The sequence below is a fragment of the Haliaeetus leucocephalus genome, unplaced genomic scaffold (genome assembly GCF_000737465.1).
Source record: "Haliaeetus leucocephalus isolate CR32 unplaced genomic scaffold, Haliaeetus_leucocephalus-4.0 Scaffold206, whole genome shotgun sequence".
Classification (NCBI taxonomy): domain Eukaryota; kingdom Metazoa; phylum Chordata; class Aves; order Accipitriformes; family Accipitridae; genus Haliaeetus; species Haliaeetus leucocephalus.
The window spans coordinates 10,604,960-10,626,342 of record NW_010972642.1 but is presented as its reverse complement, the minus strand read 5'-3'; the positions used below and the strand labels follow the sequence as shown (position 1 = coordinate 10,626,342).

The 21,383-nt window shown below is 46.0% G+C and overlaps 1 protein-coding gene across 1 annotated transcript; it reads right to left on the bottom strand.

Annotated features, from left to right (window-relative positions):
* Positions 1 to 1,500: 1,500 nt before the first annotated feature.
* LOC104830980 (cystine/glutamate transporter-like) lies at positions 1,501 to 15,981 on the bottom strand. Its single transcript, XM_010566271.1, has 12 exons — positions 15,786 to 15,981; positions 13,007 to 13,133; positions 12,168 to 12,283; positions 11,342 to 11,467; positions 8,778 to 8,877; positions 8,644 to 8,688; positions 8,333 to 8,456; positions 7,915 to 8,018; positions 5,989 to 6,085; positions 5,032 to 5,181; positions 2,502 to 2,676; positions 1,501 to 1,640 (listed from the first exon to the last, which is right to left on the bottom strand). Exons 1-12 carry the CDS (start codon positions 15,979 to 15,981, stop codon positions 1,576 to 1,578), a joined length of 1,425 nt encoding a protein of 474 aa, XP_010564573.1. The 3' UTR covers positions 1,501 to 1,575.
* Between the last annotated feature and the right edge of the window lie 5,402 nt (positions 15,982 to 21,383).

Genomic DNA, 21,383 nt, shown 5'->3' with positions numbered 1-21,383 from the left:
GATGGTTTTCCCCGAAGGACTGGATTTCCTGTTGGATAACATCCAGCAGCTTGTAAATTCAACTGCGGGAAGGGAGGGGGGAAAACGAGCCCTGCAACCACACTGCTGCTATCCCAGCTTAATTTAGCACAGGAACTGGAAGCAGTTGTAACAAGAATAATAATTCTCAATTGCTTTGGAAAAAAAAAAGCAACTTATTTATTTCCAAATCTTGATGGTGAATTTTACAAGTTTCGGTAGATTACACTGGGTTTGTAAATGGTACTTTGGTTTTACTCTAAGTACATAAATGCTTGATACAAAAGGTTAAAAATGCTCCATGTTCTGCTATTCCTCTCTCCAGCAGTCATTAGAGGAGTCTCAGCATACTGCTTCCCATCTTTTAGGAAAAGATTAACACGTAAGTGATTGGAAATAGCTAATTGTTGTTTTGTCTGGACATAACGTTGCCACATTAATAATGTAAACCAAAGTAATCCAATAACAGAAACTTTTCTAACGTCAATAGTTCAAATGAGTATTTATGTATCGGTTCAGCAAATAACTTGACTGCAGATTTAAAGTTAAAACTTCGATGTGAAGTCTTTTGTGTCTTTTTACAGCACCAAAAGATGCACTTATTCAGGAATCTGCTCAAGTCTTATCAGTGGTCTTGTCTAAGTAAAGGAGAAATTGTATTTCACTGGAGTTGGGCCGAAATCTGAATTTTCAACTTCATTGGTAGTATCAGGTGAGGAGGGGGGCTGGGGAGTTAGGGGAGGGATCAGGATCTATTTTGTCATATTGTTGATATTTAGCTGATTTTTTTAATTTGTTTGTACATTTTGAAATGTCACTTCAGAAAAATAAAATTCAAAATTGAAATATTATTTCAAAACAAAATAAACTTATTCTGCTTATACAATAATCAAAGCAAAACATTCTGACCTTACTTTGGTAATATTTGAACTTCAAGGGGTTTTCAAATATCTTCTCGTTAATCTCAATCTGCACTTTCTGGTGAATGAAGTTTCATCCCCCTGCCTCCTCCTTTCCAATACATCTAACCTTACTTCTGATTTGCTCTCCCCACCCATTTCCCTTCATAAGGCTTGTCCACAGCATGGCTACTACAACGCTGCAGTTTAAAACCTGCATTTGGCTTCCATATATTGGACTCTGCAACATGCTCCCTTCCTCTGTTTGCCAAGTTAGGAAATTAAAAAACAGTGGGTATGTGTGTATATATATATGCATATATATGTACACACACACACACATACACTATTTTACGGAGAACTGGGCTAGGCTGCAAAATTAGGATCTTGGTTTTGAAGACACTCCGCAGGCAAAGCAAGCTCGCTTCAGAGAACTAGATCGTTCTGCTAAAAAAGAAAAGGGCAGAAACAGATGTGACGCGCTCATCCCAATCCCGATTGGCAAGCTTAGGAACACTTGCAGCAAGGTTTTGGCTCAGGCTTATCCTCATTTGTAGTGATTAAAAGAACAAGAACATGGCCTGCTTTTGTTAGGATCAAAGCTATCAGAAAGGAAGTAAGTAGATTTTATCTTCTCCTGTGAGTTCTGATGGTTTTGTCAGTAAGTCTTGATTTCTTGTTGGACTACTTCCAGCAGTAACTGTAGTTTGTGTGTAAGATAATCTGAAAGAGGGGGGAAAAAAAGGAAGAAAGTTTAGCCCAAAGGAAATCTTGAGATAATGGCTGAAAATCACAGCATCAGCACTGATGGCTGGAGCACTTTATGTTAGCAGATCACTGTATCTGTTTTCTTTCTTGCTGTATGTTTTCTTCTATTCAGTGGTTACTGATACACCTAAGCCCAACATCAAATCAAAAGAAAACAAGATTCATAACTGAAATTGTAAATTAAACTCAAAGCTGGGCTCATGTTTCCAAGTAAATCATTGCACCACCAGGGCTACACCCAAAGGAAATCTGTGCTAGACGTTGCATGGAGTGGAGGTGTACTTCATTTACACACCCACATCTGTGCCCCAAACCATCCTGGTCTCTTCAGCAAACAGAAAGCCCTCAGGCAGCACTGTCTTCTCCTATCAGCTGTCTCCCCAGTCTTTCAGCAAGTATGTTTGTGCACTGGGTTACAGCGTCTGCCTGTCAGTCTCTCCATCCTAACTTTTGATCTCATTGCTCAGCGTCAGACAAATTTGACCGAGAGGTGGTGATCCCAGAAGATATCATAAAGTTTAGTAGAAACCAGGGTTAGGGTGCAAAAGCTTATCGGTATATTCACAAGCCAGGCAGACACAGCCCGTGCCTGGCTGCCAACCACCCACAGCACAGCCTACCCCTCGTGTCTTCAGCTGTGGAGGCTGCGTCTTGGGAAAGCCACTGAAGGGGTAGCAGGGGTCATACGATTTCATTTTTATAAGGTCTGTTGGTCACGGAGCAATTTGCATTAGAGATGAGCCCTGGGAACAAACCACCATACCCACTCCTGAGCGTGTTTAGGTCCACCATACTGAAACTCAAACACATACTTACAAAACGGGCTACGGCAACGAGTTGATATTTGCCTGTGGATTATGAGGTAGTAGACTGGAAAACCGCTTAAAACCATGGTGCATCCGATGCTAATGTTCACGGGGTCTGAATAGAAGGACATTGCCACTGTGAAGAGGCAGATGATGGTAAAAGAGACTGGAATGAACAGGGGAACCTGGGGAAAAGAGCACAGAAGACTCTCAGGCAAAATTGATGGCTGTGGTAAATCATCCTCCATCCGTGCCAGCACACACTGTATTCACTTCTCCATCTTAAAGACGAGAAAAATCATATAGCTGTCCTGCATGCTGTTTCTGTACAATCAGTTGCAAACAAGTAGGATGCATTGAACAGAAATTGGCCCAGTGTGCCCTGTGAGGTGTATGCCTCCTATATTCAGGTGCATCAAAATATAAACCTCACTTGTAACTGGAAGCCAAGCAGGGGGAGAAGTCAACTCTATCCCACTGCTCTATGAATGTACTGCTGCTGTGCATGCACATGCACACGTACCTACTTGCCAACTGCTGGTAAAAAATCTGAAGCCAAGAGTAGAAGCAGCACTTTGAATCAAACCATTCTTGGGTTATAACACTCGTGACTTGTTTTGACCTGCCTCCAGCTTGCCTGAGCCTTATAGTGACCAAAACAGGATAAACCAGACTCCTTATCTCCATAGGACCTGCATCAAGAGCATGAGCTTCAACAACACCCTGATGAAAGACCAAAGAAGGAGTCAGCACTTCAGCCTTACCCTATTGGGTGAGCCAATTCATCTGGGTTATTATCTGGAGAGCAAATCGGAAGACTGCAATAAATACTAAAACTCAGTCTTTAGATCCAACCTCAGCCAAGTTACTCCTAGCCATGGCTGACAGAATGAAGGAGCTGCTGGTCTCATCTAGGGTGACAATCTCTTTTCCGGTAACAGAGATCCTATTCTGGATGCTGACCATTCCGAGCTGGAAGAGATCAGTTGCTCCAGAGGTGGCAGCCATCCAGCCACCAAACTTACATGCTTTTGCTGCCTTCCCAGCCGGAGCATCCCCTGCCAGCCTCTCCCATGTGCAAGAAGACTGCTTCCTCCTTTTACCCGTGTTTTGACTCAAAACGCTACAGGGGAGAAGTACCAGCACAATCACACGTATTTTATGATTTGTTCTCCCTGTCAGTGGCAGAAGACGACTTGTATCTGACCACTAGAGTGCAGCACATGCCCACACCACTGCACGCAGACCTTCCCTCTTGCAGGTAACTGGGCTTCAGGCTTCAAGTGGTTATAAAAACTAGGGAGAAGGGGGGGAAAGATATCAACCAAACTGACCAAAAGCCCAGCATTTCCCTCCCTTACTTAATCTGCCTTTAGGAACCGTTAAAAGCCTAAATCTCTGTCTAAAACAAAATGGGGCAAAATCTCAGCAACTGAAAACATCAGCAGTGGTATCCACTGCTAAACTTCCCCCGAGAAGCTTGGCTTAAGAGAAAAAGAGAAACCTTATTTAAAATCTGGTTTCTAGGTAAGTACACGAGTGCAGCCAGCCAACAAACTGGGAAGCCTGAAGGTCTTTGCTAAACACGCTGTCTCCAGCAAAGACCGAGATGAAAAATTACCCCAACCTTCGCATCAGGCCCCGCGTGGCTCGGAGAGGAGCCCTGGGAGCTGTGGGAAGTGTTTCTGTCCCCGGGGCTTCTCGCTGATCGGCTGCCCGGTGCCTATGGCCTTGGAGGTCTCCTCTCCTCCCCAAGAGCTGGCTGGAGTCACCGTGCAGGCACGGTCGGAGACGGGAACAAACCGGGCACACCTCGAGCACCGCCCCGGCCAAACGCCTTCTGCACGTTCTCCAGCAGTGGGAAAGGTGCCCTGAGTGCGAGAAAGCCGCTCCAGCACCATCGCAGCACCCCACAACATGAGAAGGGCCACAGGAGGAGCCCAGCTGGACACTAGGGAAAGGCACGAGAGGACAAGGCGTCCTACGCTTTGCTTTACACATGCACGCACTGTGCATATCCTCAGGGCCTGCAGCAGCAGGAGTTGCACACAAGCTGCTTTACACTATACAATATTTTTGTGCCAGCAGATGATTCCCCTTAAGTCAGGTTTGCTCCCAGGATTCCTCTCGCCATGCTCTTTTCCCCCAGGCTTCTCAGCTAGAGCTGAGATTTACCTACCATTGAAATAACATCCAGGCAAGGGTCCCTCCTTGCAGCCCACGGGAGGTGAATGTGGGAAGTGCCTTCTGCACATTTCCCGGTTCCCAGCATGAAACTTTGTCCCCTAGAGCAGGCTTCCATCTTACAGATGTGACTGGTCACACCATGGACCAGCCCTATAGAATTTACCACATCTGGTTGTTTGGGTACATCAACCAATTTCAGGAGCTCCCCACATGCCTAACTGAGCAATAGAGATCGAGACCCGTTTAGAGCCTCAAGGCAACCATGGCCATGTAATGCAAAAATTCTTGGCAAATAAGAGAAAGAAATGACAAGCCTGCACATTCCTGGCTGTTAGATATATGCCATGCGTTACCTTGAACGGGCTGTGCAGCTCCGGGTGACGGTGGCGATGGACAATGAGCCCGAGGGTGGCTAATCCTATGAAGAGCCATCGGGAAAAGCTGAAGAAGTTCATTAGATGGTAGATATCTCCGATACACACCATGGCAGTAACCAAAGGGAACTGAGCATTGTGAAGATGAAATACAGTCATTAAAGCCTTACTACGGTCCTCGGACTAGTAAGGGTAATATGGATCACCTCCTCCAGCCCCCCTGCATTCACAGGCAGCTACTTCACAGCCCCAGCATTTCAGAGGTCAGAGAGCTTTACAAAACAGTGTCACAGACTGAAGGCAAAAGGCCTAAACGCACTATTAGGATGTGCTACGGAAAGGAGCAATCCTTTCAACATCAACGGCATCTTTGATGCTTTATGTCCTGGCAGGGCAATTAAAACATGCATGGTCCAAAAGCCTGCGCTGTCAGTACAAAGGCTACCTACAAAGATACCTGCTAAGCTTTTAGCAGGTCAGCCAAGCTGCAAGAGGCACTGCAGCACAGTTAGGATGGAGCTGGACCAGTGCCGGAAAAAAAAAAACCAAACCAAAACTGAGAGCATCTCTGCAAATGCTCATTCTCTGCATTTCTACCACACCTGAGAATTTCAGATTTCCAAATAGCCAAAGCCTGGCAGAGGTGTTTTCATAGGACAATATCAAGCAGCAACTGTGGCAGATGGCAGGGACAGTACTTTTAAAAAAGGTGTCCAAGACTATAAGGCAGGGACTTCGAGGTAGTGGGTTTAGATACCACTGCTGGCACAAGGGGACTTAATACTTTGCAGCCATTTCCAGTATTCCGCCTTCCTTATTTTTCAGAGGCTGACTTAGTGTCTCAGCACCCTTTGAAACTCCTCAGCTTCTCCAGGCTTTGCAAGAAAGCCAAGACTGCAAGAACAGGGCACATATCACATAGCCAGGTCTCCTTACCATTAACATGACAGCAGGAAGGGGTGTGTGCCTTCGAATGTGGATCATGGAGAAGAGAGGAGGCCACTGCCCTTCCCTGGAAGCCACAAACAGAGTCCTAGGAAAAGACAGGGAGCCCTATGTATTAATATCCCACATCCAGAACAGAAATGAGAAGATCAGTCACTGGACTGACCCAGGACCACAAGGCACACACCCCCCCAGCACAGATCTGCTATTCAAGGCCACAGTTCTGCCTTTAGCCACACTTTTGGAGCATTTGGAAGAAAAAACCCAATGCTGAATTCCCATAGCTCTCCCAGGCCCAGTTAGTTCAATGCACCGCAGAGCCCACCAGCAGGACCACTGGCAGCATCCCCCTGGGTGGCGTGTTAGCAGAGACCTTTGGGCAAGTCCAAAGTGACCATGAATTAGTTCAGGCTGGAAACAGAAGCAAGAAAGTTTCTTGCCATCAGAGGAGGGGTTAATCTTTCCAGTAGGAAGTAGGGAGGTGACAAACTTCAATTCTTTATAAGAGAGGCTAGCAAGTTTACGAAAAGGCGTCGTCAGTCTTGATACCTGTATTTTTATATATACATATATCAATAAATATATATATATATAAAAAGTGCAATTTCCTCAAAAAATAGAGAATTTTCAATCCTCTGGCCAGCTGTTGGAAAATATAGTTTTGGCGTACTGCCGAGAGGCCGTACACACAAGACCAGCTACAAAATGACAGCAGAGAGCTCCATGCCTCCACCCCTCTTTGACTCATGAAAGGGCAATTAGGGAGAAGGCATTGCATCCAATTTTATGAATTTAATATCCACAAACAAACGATGCCAGAGCATCAGCTGGGCTGGAGCAGGGCCCAAGGCAGCTGGGGCATGAGTGTAAAACTGGTTTTATTGCTGTCTCTGTGGTTTTGCAGGGGTGTGGCTGGCCAGCAGCCAGGGAGGCCCCATCGCTGTTTCTATGGCCTTTCTGCAGTCATTATGTTAATGGTACCAAGATGGGGGAGAAAAAGGTGATAGGGACATGCAGAACCTCTGTGCTGTCTGGGGACTTCTCATCCTCAAAGAAAGCCACTATCTAGAGGAGCTCAAGGGGAGGATTCTCTGCACCTGTATTTAATACAGGACTTCAGGGTAGCGGATCAAATAACTCATTAGCTTTTGTGCTATGAAGCTTCCTTGTCATATCACCTGATTTTTCCTTTTGCAATCAGAGCTGTGAAACAGAACCAGCTCCAGAGAGTTTGCTCAGCTCCTCGGGACCAGTATGACATGCATCTCCATGAGCTCTGCCCTCCTCTCCAATTTCAGGGCTCCCATAAGGACATGCAGAGTAGTAGCCAGTGAAGCTGGCAAGATAGTTTTTCCATGGAACAAAGCTTTTCTTATTGCTACAACAAGATGTGTTGAGCCTCAACTATTGCTTCAGGAATAGCCCGTCCCCAGTAACATTTCACTGACCTCAAAGCAAAGTCCTCGAGGGACAGTTTGCCTTTGGCCAGAGATCCCCACAACAGAGGGACCCGGTGCCCTGCAGCAGATCAGCTGGGTGAACCCAGGGAAAGAAGACTCGGTCTCGCTGAGCAGCTGCCAACGTCAACAAAGCCTCTAGTTCACCAGAAATATTGACATTTCACTTTAAACTGGGGATTTAAACTGAAGGGTGGGGGGAGAAGATATATTTAAAAAAAAAAAAATCTTTGTTTCTGACCAGCCCTAGATACCAAAGTCCAGACCTAGCCAGAAATAGAAAGGGTAGACTCTTAGTCCACAGGGATCATCCTGTAGTTGACATCCTGGGAGTCAAAGGCCTTATTTTTCCCACAAGAGTAGCTAAAATGCCATCGTGTGGGTGGGCAGTTGCGCAGGTCACTGGTGCTTCCCTCCGGTTCAGTAAGCCAAAAGAGTATTAAATTCTTAGGGATGTGACCTTGAAAATGTAAAGATTCCTCCATTCATGGTTCCAAAGCAGGACAGTGCGACAAGGACGGGGACCACAGATATCAGGCTTTTGAAGGCTCGCTGCACAAAGCTCTGGAGAAAGAGCAAGCGTGACTTTAGGAACACACGGTGATCTCTAGACAACATCAGATTCAAAGGAAAGAAAACTTCCTCCATTGAAGGAGTAAAATATAACTCATAAATCTTGCCTTTTCTACTGCCATTTGCAGGTTATTTTTCATTATCTTTTAGGCAGGACTAGAAGTTACTGTTGCCAAATAATCCAGAGAAATGACAAAGCAATAAAGCATTTATAGGAAAACCATCTCCAAAACATTTGCCACGACCACCCCTTCAGCATTAGCTGACCACACTGAAGAAAGATAAAGGTGGGGGTGACAACTCACCACAGCCACAGCAGGAGAAGCCAGAACGTCTTGCATTCCCAGGACCGTATAATAGGAGATGTTGGTGAGCATGTACCCCACAATTACCGTGATCACGGACACGATGACAGCCAGGGGGATATTTCTACAAGAAAGGGAAAGGCACACACACAAAGAACAAGCTGTTATCCCTTATTACGCACAGTATTACTATAGATTACAGCTGGCATTGGTTAGGTGAACCCACAAACTTTTTTCCTCCCATACTGTGTTTGGGAAAGCTCTGGTACCCCAGAGGTTGGTAACCCAAGACGACTTCTTCCCAGCCTTACCGTTCAGGTCTGACCAACTCTTCACGTACAAAGCTGGTCTGAAACCTGCGCGGTGGGAAGAGACAAGGAGAGAGTTTGAGCCACGTCTCAGACACCAGTCTGCTGCCTCTGAAGTGCCCTCCCATCACACCTACCAGCCTGAATATGCGAACATGCCTGCGTAAAAGGCCAGGGGCAGCTTATCCAAAAGCAACGACTGTCTGTCAAAAGCATCCTGGAAGTTTTCGGTGTGGCCTGCAGAAGAGATAAACAACGGACACGGAGCAGGGAAACATCAGAGCCAGGATTCCTTCCCGCAGGACAACACCCCTTGTACCTCTTGCCCAGACCTGGGAAGAGTGTGTGTGACTTCCTTGGAGCCAGGTATTCAGATTTGTTTCACTGCTTTAATTTGCAGTGCTGTGCTGTCACGATTACTTTGCAAACAGTGACAGAACAAACCCATTCCCCGTCCAGCTACGGGAGACGTTTCAGGAAAGGCAACGGCAGCGGCTGGTTCTGTTTCACACAGACCCTGCTATGGGAACGGGAGATCACGGAGACGAGAGGACCAAGTTGTCCTGTCCTTTCTTTAGGCCCAAAATTAATTCACCAGGTTGACCCCCGCCTCCTTTCCCCCCCCAGCCCCCTAGGCAGCTGGATGCACACTCCTCTTTGATGTGGTGCAGCCAGCGAGGCGGCTAATTCGGCTCTCGCTGCGCTCCCTCCTGCTCCCGCTGCCGGAGCGCTGACCCCAGCCCCAGGCTGGCCGGAGCATGGGAACCGGGGCGGAGGAGGGAGCGGGAGCAGGGACCGGGGACCCCCAGCCTGGACCCAGCTCCGGGCAGGATCCCTGCCCACCATCCCTGCCAGCCACCACGGCTCGCTCGCTGGAGGAGGAACTGAGGACACAAAAGGGCAAAGCAAATAAAATTTTAGAAGTAGAGGTGGCTCAGGTAGAGATCCCGGTTTACCAACTCGCCCAGTTTTCCTAAAAGTTCTCTGCTTGAAATAACAACGACAAAGCAAACAAACAAAAAAAAAAAAATCAAAGTCAGGATTTTGGATATGAACCATATTTTATCAAACTCCAAAAAAACCTTGGGAAGGGAGAAACTCCTAACAGGCTCTCATTCAAAGTAAGACCAATAAAAAACGCAGCCAAAAGGAGTTGCATTTTCAACATTTTCAAACCCAGGTGGCCCAAGATTTGGTTCCACATCTATATTCAGATCTCCATATCAAAGTCTCTTTACAAGCAAAAGCTGTGGAGCTCGCCTAGTTGGGCTTCACCAGGAAAGGAATGAAATGGCACAGAGCACATGGAGAATGTCAGGCCACTTCTATGGAAGTGCCTCTGCAAGGAGCTCTGTGATGAGATTTGGGCATTTGGGTTTGAAACACTGGCCCGGCAAGTCTATAAAACAAACCTGAGCCAAATGGAAGGTAATGGCAGAGGAAAGGACAAGACTGTAAGCAAAAAAAGTAGGAGGCGGCAGGGGAATCAGGCAAACCGATTTAAAAGCACAAAATTGATTTTTAACCACCAAAAAGACCAAATCAAAAAGGAAATAGATTTGAAGAAAACTAAACCAAAATACAGGAGCAGTCCTGTCCGGGTAGTCTTTTTATGTTCTAAAATGATTGCTGATAAGTGATGGTGCATAAAAAGGATTTATTGCCCGCAATACTTTAATGAGTGATTTACAGTCCCCCATGAGTCACATTAAATATGACCTGTCATATGGAGGGTCTCTTGGCGAATTCTCCCTCCAGATGTCACCAGCACTTATCCTCTTCACCGGAGGATGAGTGCCAGGGCTCCAGATTGTCATTTGAAGGCATTCCTAACAATAATGGCTCAGGATTTCTAGCTGCAGGGCAGTCCTTCAGTTCAGAAGTGCTGCCAGCCCGAGTGGATCTCTGCAGGTTCAAAGGAGTCAGCTCCAGACATCAGAAAGAAATATGAATGTGGAGCCTACTGCCTGTGTTGTTTTCTCTGCAGAGGAAGGTAATAGCGTGGAAAGGCAGCAGCCTTCATCCCCTGAGCGTGAATGCCTTGGGCTTTTCTATAAACTGAGGCTTGGATTAAAGCCAATGTGTTTGTATCATTCCCAGGAGATACTACTGGTAGGGTTTTTTTCCCCGCTCTGGATGTGAGCGTGCAATCCTACATGAGTCCATTGTAAGTTTACTAAGTTACTGCCCATCTCAATTAGGAGGTAAAAAACATTAGCTTAAGCCACAGAAAGGTTAGAGATGCAGTTTACCAGGGCTCAGCTGAGGACTGGTAACTCATTACACAGCTGTGACTGGCTCAGGTCACCATGGGAAGCTGTCACACGTCCCTGATGTCCATCAAATTTGTGCTGCTTTGGAAGGATTTCGAGCCACGCTGAAAACAGGCAAGTCTGACACCAAGGAGAGACCGTCTGCAGAGGAAGGTGCCTGGGTGACCCTGCGTCGGCTCACACAGCCTCAGGCACCGGGGCTCAGTCCGTTTTGGAGAAAGCACAGCTGAGCCAGGTGCATCAGCCCAGCGCAATGGTGCAGCTTAGCGCCAACTGGTCTCGGCTCCCAGCTAATTCACATGCAGCACACAGGCAGAGAAAGCTCCTGCCAGCTAAAGGAGAACCACACTTGTCCCTAGGGACCGATAAAAGCCGCGACAGGCGGGCATGTCGAGCACCCTCCCTCAGCCCCACAGCAGCACGCCTACCCTGCGCCAGCAGCATCATCCCTGGCACGATGATGAGCGCAAGAGCCAGGAGTTTGACGACGGAGAGAGCCGTCTGCAGCCGGGCACTCCAGGTGACGCTCCAGGAATTGAGGGTGAGGACCATGTCTGGAGAGAAGACCACATTGCTACAGCTGTAGCCGATGCTTGACGGACACAGGAAAAAATACAGCAGCTCTCCCTGCTCTAGGGATGCCAGGGAGAAGGCTGCGTCTTTACAGAGAGGATGCGCGGGGTGAGAGATGTCAGAAAATATTACAGGTGTGGCCCAGCATAAAGCATTTGAAGGGGAGCTGAGTTATGCTCCTAAGAGGGACCAGGAGCCTGGTTCCTGTCGGGTGATCCACGCCTGCCTGGGGGCAAGGCGTGAGTTTGCAGGGACGTCTCAGCAGCCCCCTTCACAGTGGTCCCTGCGCCAGCACACACCAGCCTGGAGCAGGTAGGACAGCTTCACAGGCTGGGTGCACCAGGCAAGGAAGCCAAAACCTTGAGCCTTACACCCTCAACCCGGGTGACAGTTGCACAATTGTACATGAAGAGTTTCTACTCCCGTACTTGGCACAATCCCTCCGACCTAGGGCTCCAGCTGGTCAACAGCTGGAATGGCATCCATCGGGATGGAAGGGCCATTCCCCTTCTTGGAGAATATAGTGGCTCCAAACCAGCGCCTTGGTTCAGGAAATTTTGGGTGGCCGAGGAGGTAAGGCCCTGATCCCACCGTTATCCCAGAAGATACCACCCCGTAAGTGCCCCCGGTCCGGGGCAGAGAGGCTCCGAGATCGGCGGTCCCGTAAAGATGAGTACTTACAGTACCCCAGGAGAGACACGAGCTTCACAGCGGGGACAGGGGCTGCACAGGGGGCAAAAAACGGCTCCAGCATGTAGCGTCCAAATGCCAAAGAAACCACAGCGCTGTTGGCAGGCCTGGAGGGGCGAACCGAGCACAAACTGTGGTCTGTGGATGGCCAAAAAATGGCGTGATGTAAAACTGCACAAAACTCAGGAGGAGGGGAATTTTCCCCACTCAACTGAATCCTGCTCTCCCACGCAGATGGTGAATTCCTGTAGTCTTTTTCATAGGTATTTCTCAGTAAATGGGTTAAAAATCACATGCTGCAAAATGATTAATTCCCACCTTGAAAGCAAAAGTTGAGATTAATCTTACTGAGCAATGCAGTGTGCTTCATATGTCCTGCTTCATCTCAGCTTACACGAAGGACACAGGTTATTGAGAGGTGAGCACTTTCTTTTTAAAGTTAAAGAAGTAATAATTTACAATTTTCTAAAATATTATTTAACTCCGGGCTAAGCCAGAAAGTTTTCTCCACAGGAAAATCTGAAAAAGTTTCACAATGAAAACAGAAATAAACTGAAATACATCTGGCATATATTGTCAGTCTCTTAAAAATACCATGGCTCTTGGAGCATATCAGCTGCCAGGGGACAAGAGAGATACTCTTCAAGTACAGATCACATTGAACATGTGTAACTATTTACCCATTATGCCTTCTTCCTTTTATCACTGAAAATATTTAAAAGTTGTTCAGATTGTTTCTACTCTTCCTCTACAAACTGCCTAGACTGATACTTTTGGTTTTTTAAATCGCCACAGCATCCAGCAAAAGGCCAACAAACAAAATCTCTTACCTGATAGCAAAAAACTCTGCCCACAGGAATAAGAAACTTGGCAGAGGCCCTAGTGTCTCCAAAATGTAGATATAATGTCCTCCAGACTTGGTGATTCTTGTTCCAAGCTCTGCATAACACAAGGCACCTGGAAAAGTTCAGGTAGAAATGCACTGAGTAAATCATCCCATGGATTTTCTCTTTTCTGTGTGACTTTTCAGGGATGGAATCAATCTGTTAAATAAGTAGTGAATTAGAGGAAGATAAAGGGGTTTAGCAGAACCACTCCATTTTCTGGTTAATGATACAACTTTTCCGTGGAAGTTACGTGCAAAGGTGTGTGATAGAAATGTTGCATTAAACTACAAGAGGTTTTCTTTGAAAAAAGTCCTGGAGGTTTGGGTTCTTGCTTCTCACCGTTAGACTGGTGAAATAGTGGTTACAAGGCAGTTATAGCAGCTCGGCCGACAGCTGAACTGGTCATTTCAATCATGCTTTTGATCACAGACCATGTTCTTGTGTCCTTATCTTGCATCTTCACATAAATCCCTTCCTTCATTCAAAGACATGAGACTGAGGACCTGGAAGGGCATCTTCTCTGAGAGAGAAGTCCTGCTACTGGAGGAAAACACGGCCCCGATGATGCAGAGTGAGGGAAGTGTCTGTGTGAGAGGCTCGGTCCGCCTCTTCTCGCGTGTTGATGGACGAGCGCACCGACAGACCTGGGACTGCCTGCTCCTGCCTTGACACGTGCCTCCGCGCCGGGGCACAACCAGAAACCCTGGGAGAGGCGCGCCAGAGAAGACAGCTTAAAACTTTCAGGCAAATGGATTGAAATATTTATTCCTCCACCTGTGCCAAAAAAGAAAAATCCCATCTGTGTTTTCTCTATAGAGCAATCCATCATGCCATTTGAATACGTCTAAGTACAAATCTTAAGCCCTGCCGACACCAGATTCACTTGCTAGGTTAAACGTCCTTTGTTCACCAAAAGAAATCATAAAACACTTCACTTCTTTGAGCACAACTCTCCTTGCAACGGGGCTGAGCACTGTTGGGATGTGACCCTGTGGGGTAAGACCATCTCCAGCTGTGCCGTCTACTTCTTTGCCCAGCTCAGGCAGCTGTGGAGGGAGAGCGCAGAGGAACCCAGTGCTGATGTGGCCGTGCCGCCGAGTCCCGTGGCGATGGTGCCATATTCAGGTCATGCCGACGGTGAGGACCTCCGTTTTTTCTGCCTCTCTGTTGGCAAATTTGAGCAGAAGCCCTGTTCAACGTGTCGAATATAGGCAGACACCTTGTCTCATTTATTCCAGTGGGTGTCTTTACATGTTTCAAGCGTGCGTTTAAGTGCTTTACTGAACTTGTGCTATGGGACTCGTATAAACACCGTATTTGAAAGAAAAAAGCGTAAAAGAAAGCAGGCCTTTTACTGCACTGCAAAAATAGTGTCAGAGAAATGCTCAGGGGAGGTCATCAAGCTGATAAAAGGGAAGAACAAGCAAACAAATTTGGCTACAAAATACAATAACTTGATAAAGAGGCTCCCAAGGCCCTTCCAGCAGAGTCTGTCAAAGGATGCAATGGAGAGAGAAACCTTTCCAAGTGCAGAGCTTGGGCTATGTGATCAGCACACACATTATTATTTATTGCTCTGCTCAGTTAACAAAAACACCGTGCTCACACTATATTTTAAGACTTTCTTTAAGAAAAGGATATCATTTGCCGAACCACCACACATAGGCTGCAATGTGAAATACCTGTACACACAGGCTAAGAGCAAGAACTACACTTGTTGCCACATTAACATTGAATGTCTGAATTTCTAAACTTGCGTGTACATGTCACAGTGCCAAAGTGGGTTTTTTCCACATGAAGTATTTCTCCTTTCTTGTTTGTTTTTTTTTTTTCTTCTAAGTTATGACAGAAGAACAACTTTAAAGTCACCCACTGAAATAAACATCAGATTTCTCCCCAGAGCTGAGAGATCTTGCAGTTCTCTCGTAACAGCACCTTTAGAATGTTTCCGAGATGATGATTTTATACAGTTAGCGAAGCAAACTAAAAGCCATACCTTTTATCCATTGTAACTTTAAGAGCTATGTTATTTCAGAAGAACTAGAATGAAGCTGTCATCAAAAAGTCAACCCTTTGTGAGAAAAGACTGGTATTAAATGCCAGAAACCGAGCCAAGGGTAATGCACAGAAAGCAGGGCTGAACTGATCTGCTCCATCTCCTGCTCCAAGGCAGCATCAGTCGTATCCAAACCATTTCTGACAGACACCCAGACACCCACCCCTGGCTGGTGGACAATCTGCTCCATCGCTTCTCTATCCTCACCGACACAAGGGGGATCCCTTATAGCACGTTAAGACCGTCACTTCTTGCCCTTTTCACAGTGTCTATGAAAAGCACCGCGCAGCCCTCGGACTCGCTTTTAGATGCCTACATCTCCCTTCCACCTTATAGAATGAGTCCCCTCATTTGCTCCCAGCTTTCCTGGCAGAGATGACGCTATCTCCACCCGCAGTCATTGTCACTGCTCTGCCCTCGACTTGCACATTATTTCATATTCACAGACCTTAAGTGCTGGGATTTCCTCAATCACCCCAGAGGAATCATTTGAACTAAAGACCCCTGGTGACCCCACACACACACCTTGTTAAACCTTTGTTTCTGTTGCAGTAGGAACAGGGAAATTTTGGTTTTTAATTCTCCCAGCTTTTTATACATAAAAATGTGCTGGCTCCCCTCACCTCCCAGGTGCTTAAGCAAAGGCTGACAAAGCTCGCCACTCACCAAACATTGAGAGGAGCCCACAGGCAAACCAGACAACCAGGGAGAAACCCACGCTGCCAGAGTTTTTCAGTACTCCTTTTGGGGAGATAAAGATGCCACTGCCAACCATGCTGCCGATGAGGAGGGAGAAAGCCCGCAGCAAAGTTATCTTTTTCCTCAGAAAGACGGCCTCCTCTTTCTTCTTGTCTTTCCCCATGGCTCTCTTCTAATCCCAGGGGAAGGTCATGCATTCAGGAGCTACAGTCTCCCAAGTGTCCTCAAGGTTCACCTGTAAGACAAGGAAAGAGTTAGGGATTCAGGGGTCTGCTTTTCCGGACAAGATTTTTCACAGAAACCTGTCAAGATCTGTTGAAATCTGTTCTCCACAGCTGCCAGATGCACAAACCAAACCCCAGGTGCGTGTAACACGCTCAGTATCATCTCTCACACCAGTACAGCTCCTGAGAGGGGCTGTAAGTGTTTTCTGCCTCTTCTGCCAAGAAGCACAGAGCATTACAAGTTGCATGCCACATTTCGGGCTATGATTTCCAAATTCAACTTTGATGCCCACACTGGAACTGGCCAGGTTAGGGTTAATTTAATGGGACTTGATTTGGGGCAACACTGATATCAGCACACTGGCAGAAAGCAGATTTCAAGTTGCAAACCTAATAATCAAGACCTTGAGGATCTCTGAGGTTAAAACTTTTAAATTTCTTTTTCTGAGCAGCAAAGAGCTCTGTTAGTTGGGGTACAGAGATAAGTTAAGCTTCTTTAACTTCCTAGCCATGCTTGCTGAATGAACAAACTCCAATTTTCTCACTCGGGCTTCATTTTATCAGTGTTTCTTAATATACCGTCAAGCTTTTTTGCTATCAGAGTGTTGAAGAGTCAAGAATAAGTACTGTTTAAAATTGCAAGACAGAGCATAGTCATTAATTATCAGACATGTCGTTTCTTCTATGAATATAAAAACTTTCTTGGTAAGAACAGCAGGAGTGAAGTTTTTCCTAGAAAAGAGGGAACTTCAGACACTCCAGGGATCACACGAGTTGATCTAGATCCAGTTGTCTTTCTTACACCGCAGTAACCTCGTGCTTCACTGTCTTGTCTCTCCAGTCTCTCCCTCAGTCCTAGACTGGCACCTTCACCAAGGAACTCACCTTCTGCTTAGGTAGGTAGGACAAATTCACATCCGTTACTACAGTTTAATTTGCTGTAGCAAACCTGTTTATTGTTTTCCTAACAGCAAGGTAGACGTTTTACGGTGCTAATTAAGCCTGGTAGAGCAGACAAGACAGGTCTGGAGTAGATAATTTGGGTCCTGTCCCTCCTCCTGCCACACATCCCCTCCAAAGCTCACACGCTCAGCGTTAGTGGTATTTTCATTATTCTAACGCAGTAAATTGCAGGTATAGTGACTATTTGCCCCAGCCCCGTGGCTGTACACTATTGCAAAGTTACATTGTACGTGAGACCATATTTTCTGGATTTCTTAAATTATTTAATAATTTGCAGTGGTGTGTCCAAGAGCAGGCAGCGGTCACCTATAGAAGCAGATCTAAGCAGTCAGAAATTATTTTCTCAATAGTCTGTATTTTCCATCCATAGATATAAACATCCCCATAACTTTGAGGGGACAATTCTAGCTACCACCCACCCACGATACCCTCTTGTATGCCCCGTATAAACTCAGAATAACTAAAGGCTTCTCTCCCCGGTCCCTGGCTATTTTCCCACCTGGAACCCAGCAGGGAGAAGCAGGAGTTATCACTTTCTCCGCACACATATGAATAGCACGTGCAGAAAGCCCTCTCTCCTGCCAGCCGCGTTAGCTGGTTTCTCTGAGACCGCGCCAAGCCTGCACAACCATCTTCTCAATCAAACCAGCCAAGTTTCATTATTAAACCTCTAATGAGTCCCGGAGGACTCCTTAAGGCTCAGATGGGTCACATCAGCCTCGTCTGGTCCCGCAGAGCTGCTCCTCAGAGTCCCAAAACCTCACAGGGCTGCTGGAGACGGCAGCTCTGGAGGGGCAGGGAAAGACCCCCAGGAGCTTCCCGAGCCGTCAGCTGCGGCTCCCTCAGACGCTAATTAATTAGCTCACGTAAAATACCGATATCATCTGGTATTTCTTAGCCGAAAGGAGAACCGCAGAGCGTTCATTTGCAATGGTGAAACACAGAGGGCTCACCGAATTGAAACCAAACTGAAGAGAGATGTTGTGCACAGCTACGTCTAAAATGCTGTTGTGAGATAATTAAAAGGGCACTTATCTGTTTGGCTGGGTTTTAAACAAAGCAGGTGCATTTACAATCCATCAGACTCCCATTTCTTGCTGGGATCCCGAAGCAGCAAAAGACAGCGTCTCTTTGCAGGCTCTGAAATTACACAAAGAAGGGGGGAGGAACAAAAAAAGGAGAGATCAAATCAAATTTACAGACCAGGTTAATGATCCAAAGTAAATACCAAACTCCATACTTCTGTCCACAAGCTTTTTTTTTTTTTTTTTAATACTACTGCCACGCAAAAGTATTTGGAGATAAAACAGTCCAGTCCAGTAAATTTCAGAAACACGAAGTCTATCAGGATTTGTTCCAGCAGCTGTTGAAGGAGGGGGGGAAAAAGGGAGGGGGCGGAAAAAAACAGTAACAGAAAGCTATTGAATAGCACTTCAAAGAGACACCTAGCAGAGCCCACTGCCTGGAGAGACCATTCCTGCCTGCTCTGCTTTCCAGCTACATTCCAGCACCAGGCACATTAAAATGCAGAGATGTTAATCCTTGTGGCAATGCTTAAAAATATTCACAATGTGCTTAGCACAAAGGAAACATACAAAGCTGCTTTTTGTTCACCCTTTTGACTTAAAGGACAGGCTCCAATCCTTCTCGTTCCCAATGGGGTACCTTTGCACGAGATCATCAGCCAGCAAGGACTGGAGAACAACAAACCCATTTCACAACTTTTCACACCTGCTGGATCTTTACTCCCTTGTTCTTCATTTTTACTGACTTTTTTTTATTATTATTATTATTATTTTTAGCTGTTAATCTTACCTCACAGGCACTGCAGCATGGATGGAGATGAAGGAGACAAGCGCAAAGGGAAAATCATATTTGTTATTCGTAGCGGTGTCTAGAGGCACCGGCGGAGAGCAGGGCCCACCGCGATCAGCGCAAAGGCAGAGTAGATGTTACTCTGCTGAAAAGCTAGCAATATAAACAAGCAAGTTGGAAAAAGCAGAGGAGGGAGAAAGCATCATTCTCAGCTGCGGAGCTGAGACCTAGAGCAAGTAGTGACCTTCCTCCTCCTCTCACACAGGAAGGGGGTGGCATCCCTGGGAAACAGATCATACCTCCAGGGTCCCAATTCACTGACTTACCCCCCAAAAAAACCATTTACTAGGGAATACTCCTAACTATTTACAGCTGTATTTTCTTTGCAGGGGCCTCAATCAATACCATACAGCCAAGAACAGGTTAACCCCTTCCTTTTCATACTGGAAAAGATGCAGGCATCAAACTGTTCTCCACAGTCCCACTATTTTTTTTTTTTTTTGGTGCCAAAAATGTCACTCCGATTCAACGTCCACCACAAGGATCTAACTAAATAAAATCAGCAGTGAGTTGGAGCTTTTTTATTCATGCATGAAAGTAGCATAAATAAACTTTAATGAAACTGGTGGCAGTCTGTTCTGGGAACTCAATCAGAAAATCTATTTAGGACACCTGAGAGATGTTTGTTTATAGACCAAAATGAACACAAGAAACAGGCTGAAAAGACAAGACATGCAGCTCAACTTCTTTTCAGCTTTCTACAGCTGGTTTACCACCCTGGATAAGAAACCAAAAGGGACAGTAGTTAATAAATCAGACTCACACTTGCAGCCCAAGAAGTAGTAATAAATCCAGGGTGATTGCCTTAGGTGTAAATGTAAGAATAATTTCCATCAGCTCCTCTTCCTACAGAGTTTCACAAGGTTAGTCTCGTGAATTGTCTGTCAAAAGACTGCCATTTCCTATCATTTCTTTCTTAACGAAAATTTTTTTTGTAAGCCTTGACAGCAAAATGGTTCTTGGCTCAGGTCACACTTGCCACTTTTATCATCTCATTTAGGCATTTCCAGTTGACCTTTGGACAAGACTGACTTTTTCTGGAAAACAGACTGATGATGTGGTGAGTCTGGACCTCTTGATGAGGTGATGATGACCTTTTAATTGAGAACCTAAAAGTGTTGAATCCACACTTTGGCTCTTTGGCAAGAAACTGGACTAAACTGAGTCTGGTTTTCAAGCAGCAAAATTCCTGTTGCTCTTAGAGTTCCTTCCTACCAGGATTTCTATCCTACATCAAGTTTAAAATTCTTTGTTATGACCAGTCTGCCAAAGCAGCCATTACAAGTGGAGATGTTTTAATAATAGTAGCACTGATTCATTTTCACAAGATGTACAGATCATATGATGTCATCTCACTTTTCTAAGCATCCGAGCGTAACTCTCTATCCAATTGCCACAAGAAACTCACACTTCTGTGCATCCAGAACTGATTTTCCATTAATGTTGTGCAGGAACATTGGCTCTTTCATGAGCATTTCTTTCTTTCCTGTTGCCAGTGACACGCAAAACAGAAATATAGAAGAGATGCACACCTGTTTAAAGTAGACTCAACTCTTCTTCTGCAGCATCAGCTATTATAGACTATCAGAAAAGTGCACCAGCATCCCTGTGAAATGAACTAACGTGATTTCCCTTTCCTGCAAGCAGGAGAAAGGAATATCCCAGGCACTTGCCCCCCTGCCCATCAGACCCAAAGGAGCAGTGCCCAGAGGACCAGGCACTGGGGCACATAAATCCTAGGAAAAAAAGCCGCTTAACAAGGAGACTGTCTCACATAGTAGTGCTTCCCGAGGCCAACATCTTGGCTCTGTAATATCTCTTGTGGGGCACAGTGTAGGGAACTGTCCTTAGAGCTTTGTTCTTTTGCAGACGGCTCTCCAAGTAGCAAGCTGTTTTCACTCTCCAGATCAGACCTCCTCCCTGGAACAAGACAATTTGTCCTATTTGAAACTGTTTTCTTAGCTGCGTAAGACAGAACACAAACAAAAATAAATCTAAACATTTCTAGCAGAAGAGACCCAACAGAGAAGTCTAATGCTGTAACAAAGTACAGCCAAAATTTCCCCAAATGAGAATTCTTCTTAACCATTTCAAATAAAAAAAAATAAAAAAAATCCCATAATAGAGCAACATCCCCCCTCCTCCCAGCGATTTGTCGAGCTGCATCAGTGCTGCAGTCTGAGGGTTAGTCTGCCTTCGACGTGGAGCTGGGCAGTGCCAACGCCTGACAGCCCTCGCTCCTGCAGGAGAAATTCCTCCATGAACCAGGTCTTTGTTTTACTTCTTGCCCTGGCTGAGACCTTATATAAGATACTGCTTCCTAGCCACTGCTTGGTGATTTATCAAAAAAAAAAAAAACAAAAAAAAAAACAAAACCCAAACGTTTAACAGCTTCAGGCCGCTCCCTGGGGAACACAAGTCCCCACCATGGTGTAGCGGGTGCTAAACTGCCACCCAGCCCTGGGGCTGTCGGTCTGCAGAGCTGCTGCATTGCGGGGGGGGG

Bases quoted from the DNA above. Each gene is read 5' to 3' on its own strand.
- LOC104830980 (XM_010566271.1), bottom strand. From the start codon at position 15,981: ATGGGGAAAGACAAGAAGAAAGAGGAGGCCGTCTTTCTGAGGAAAAAG. The intron at 8,019-8,332 runs GTGAGTTGTCAC...CTCTTTCTCCAG, and splicing joins CTTCTCCTGCTGTGGCTGTG to AGCTTTGTGCAGCGAGCCTT. The intron at 5,182-5,988 runs GTAAGGAGACCT...CACAATGCTCAG, and splicing joins TTCCTGCTGTCATGTTAATG to TTCCCTTTGGTTACTGCCAT.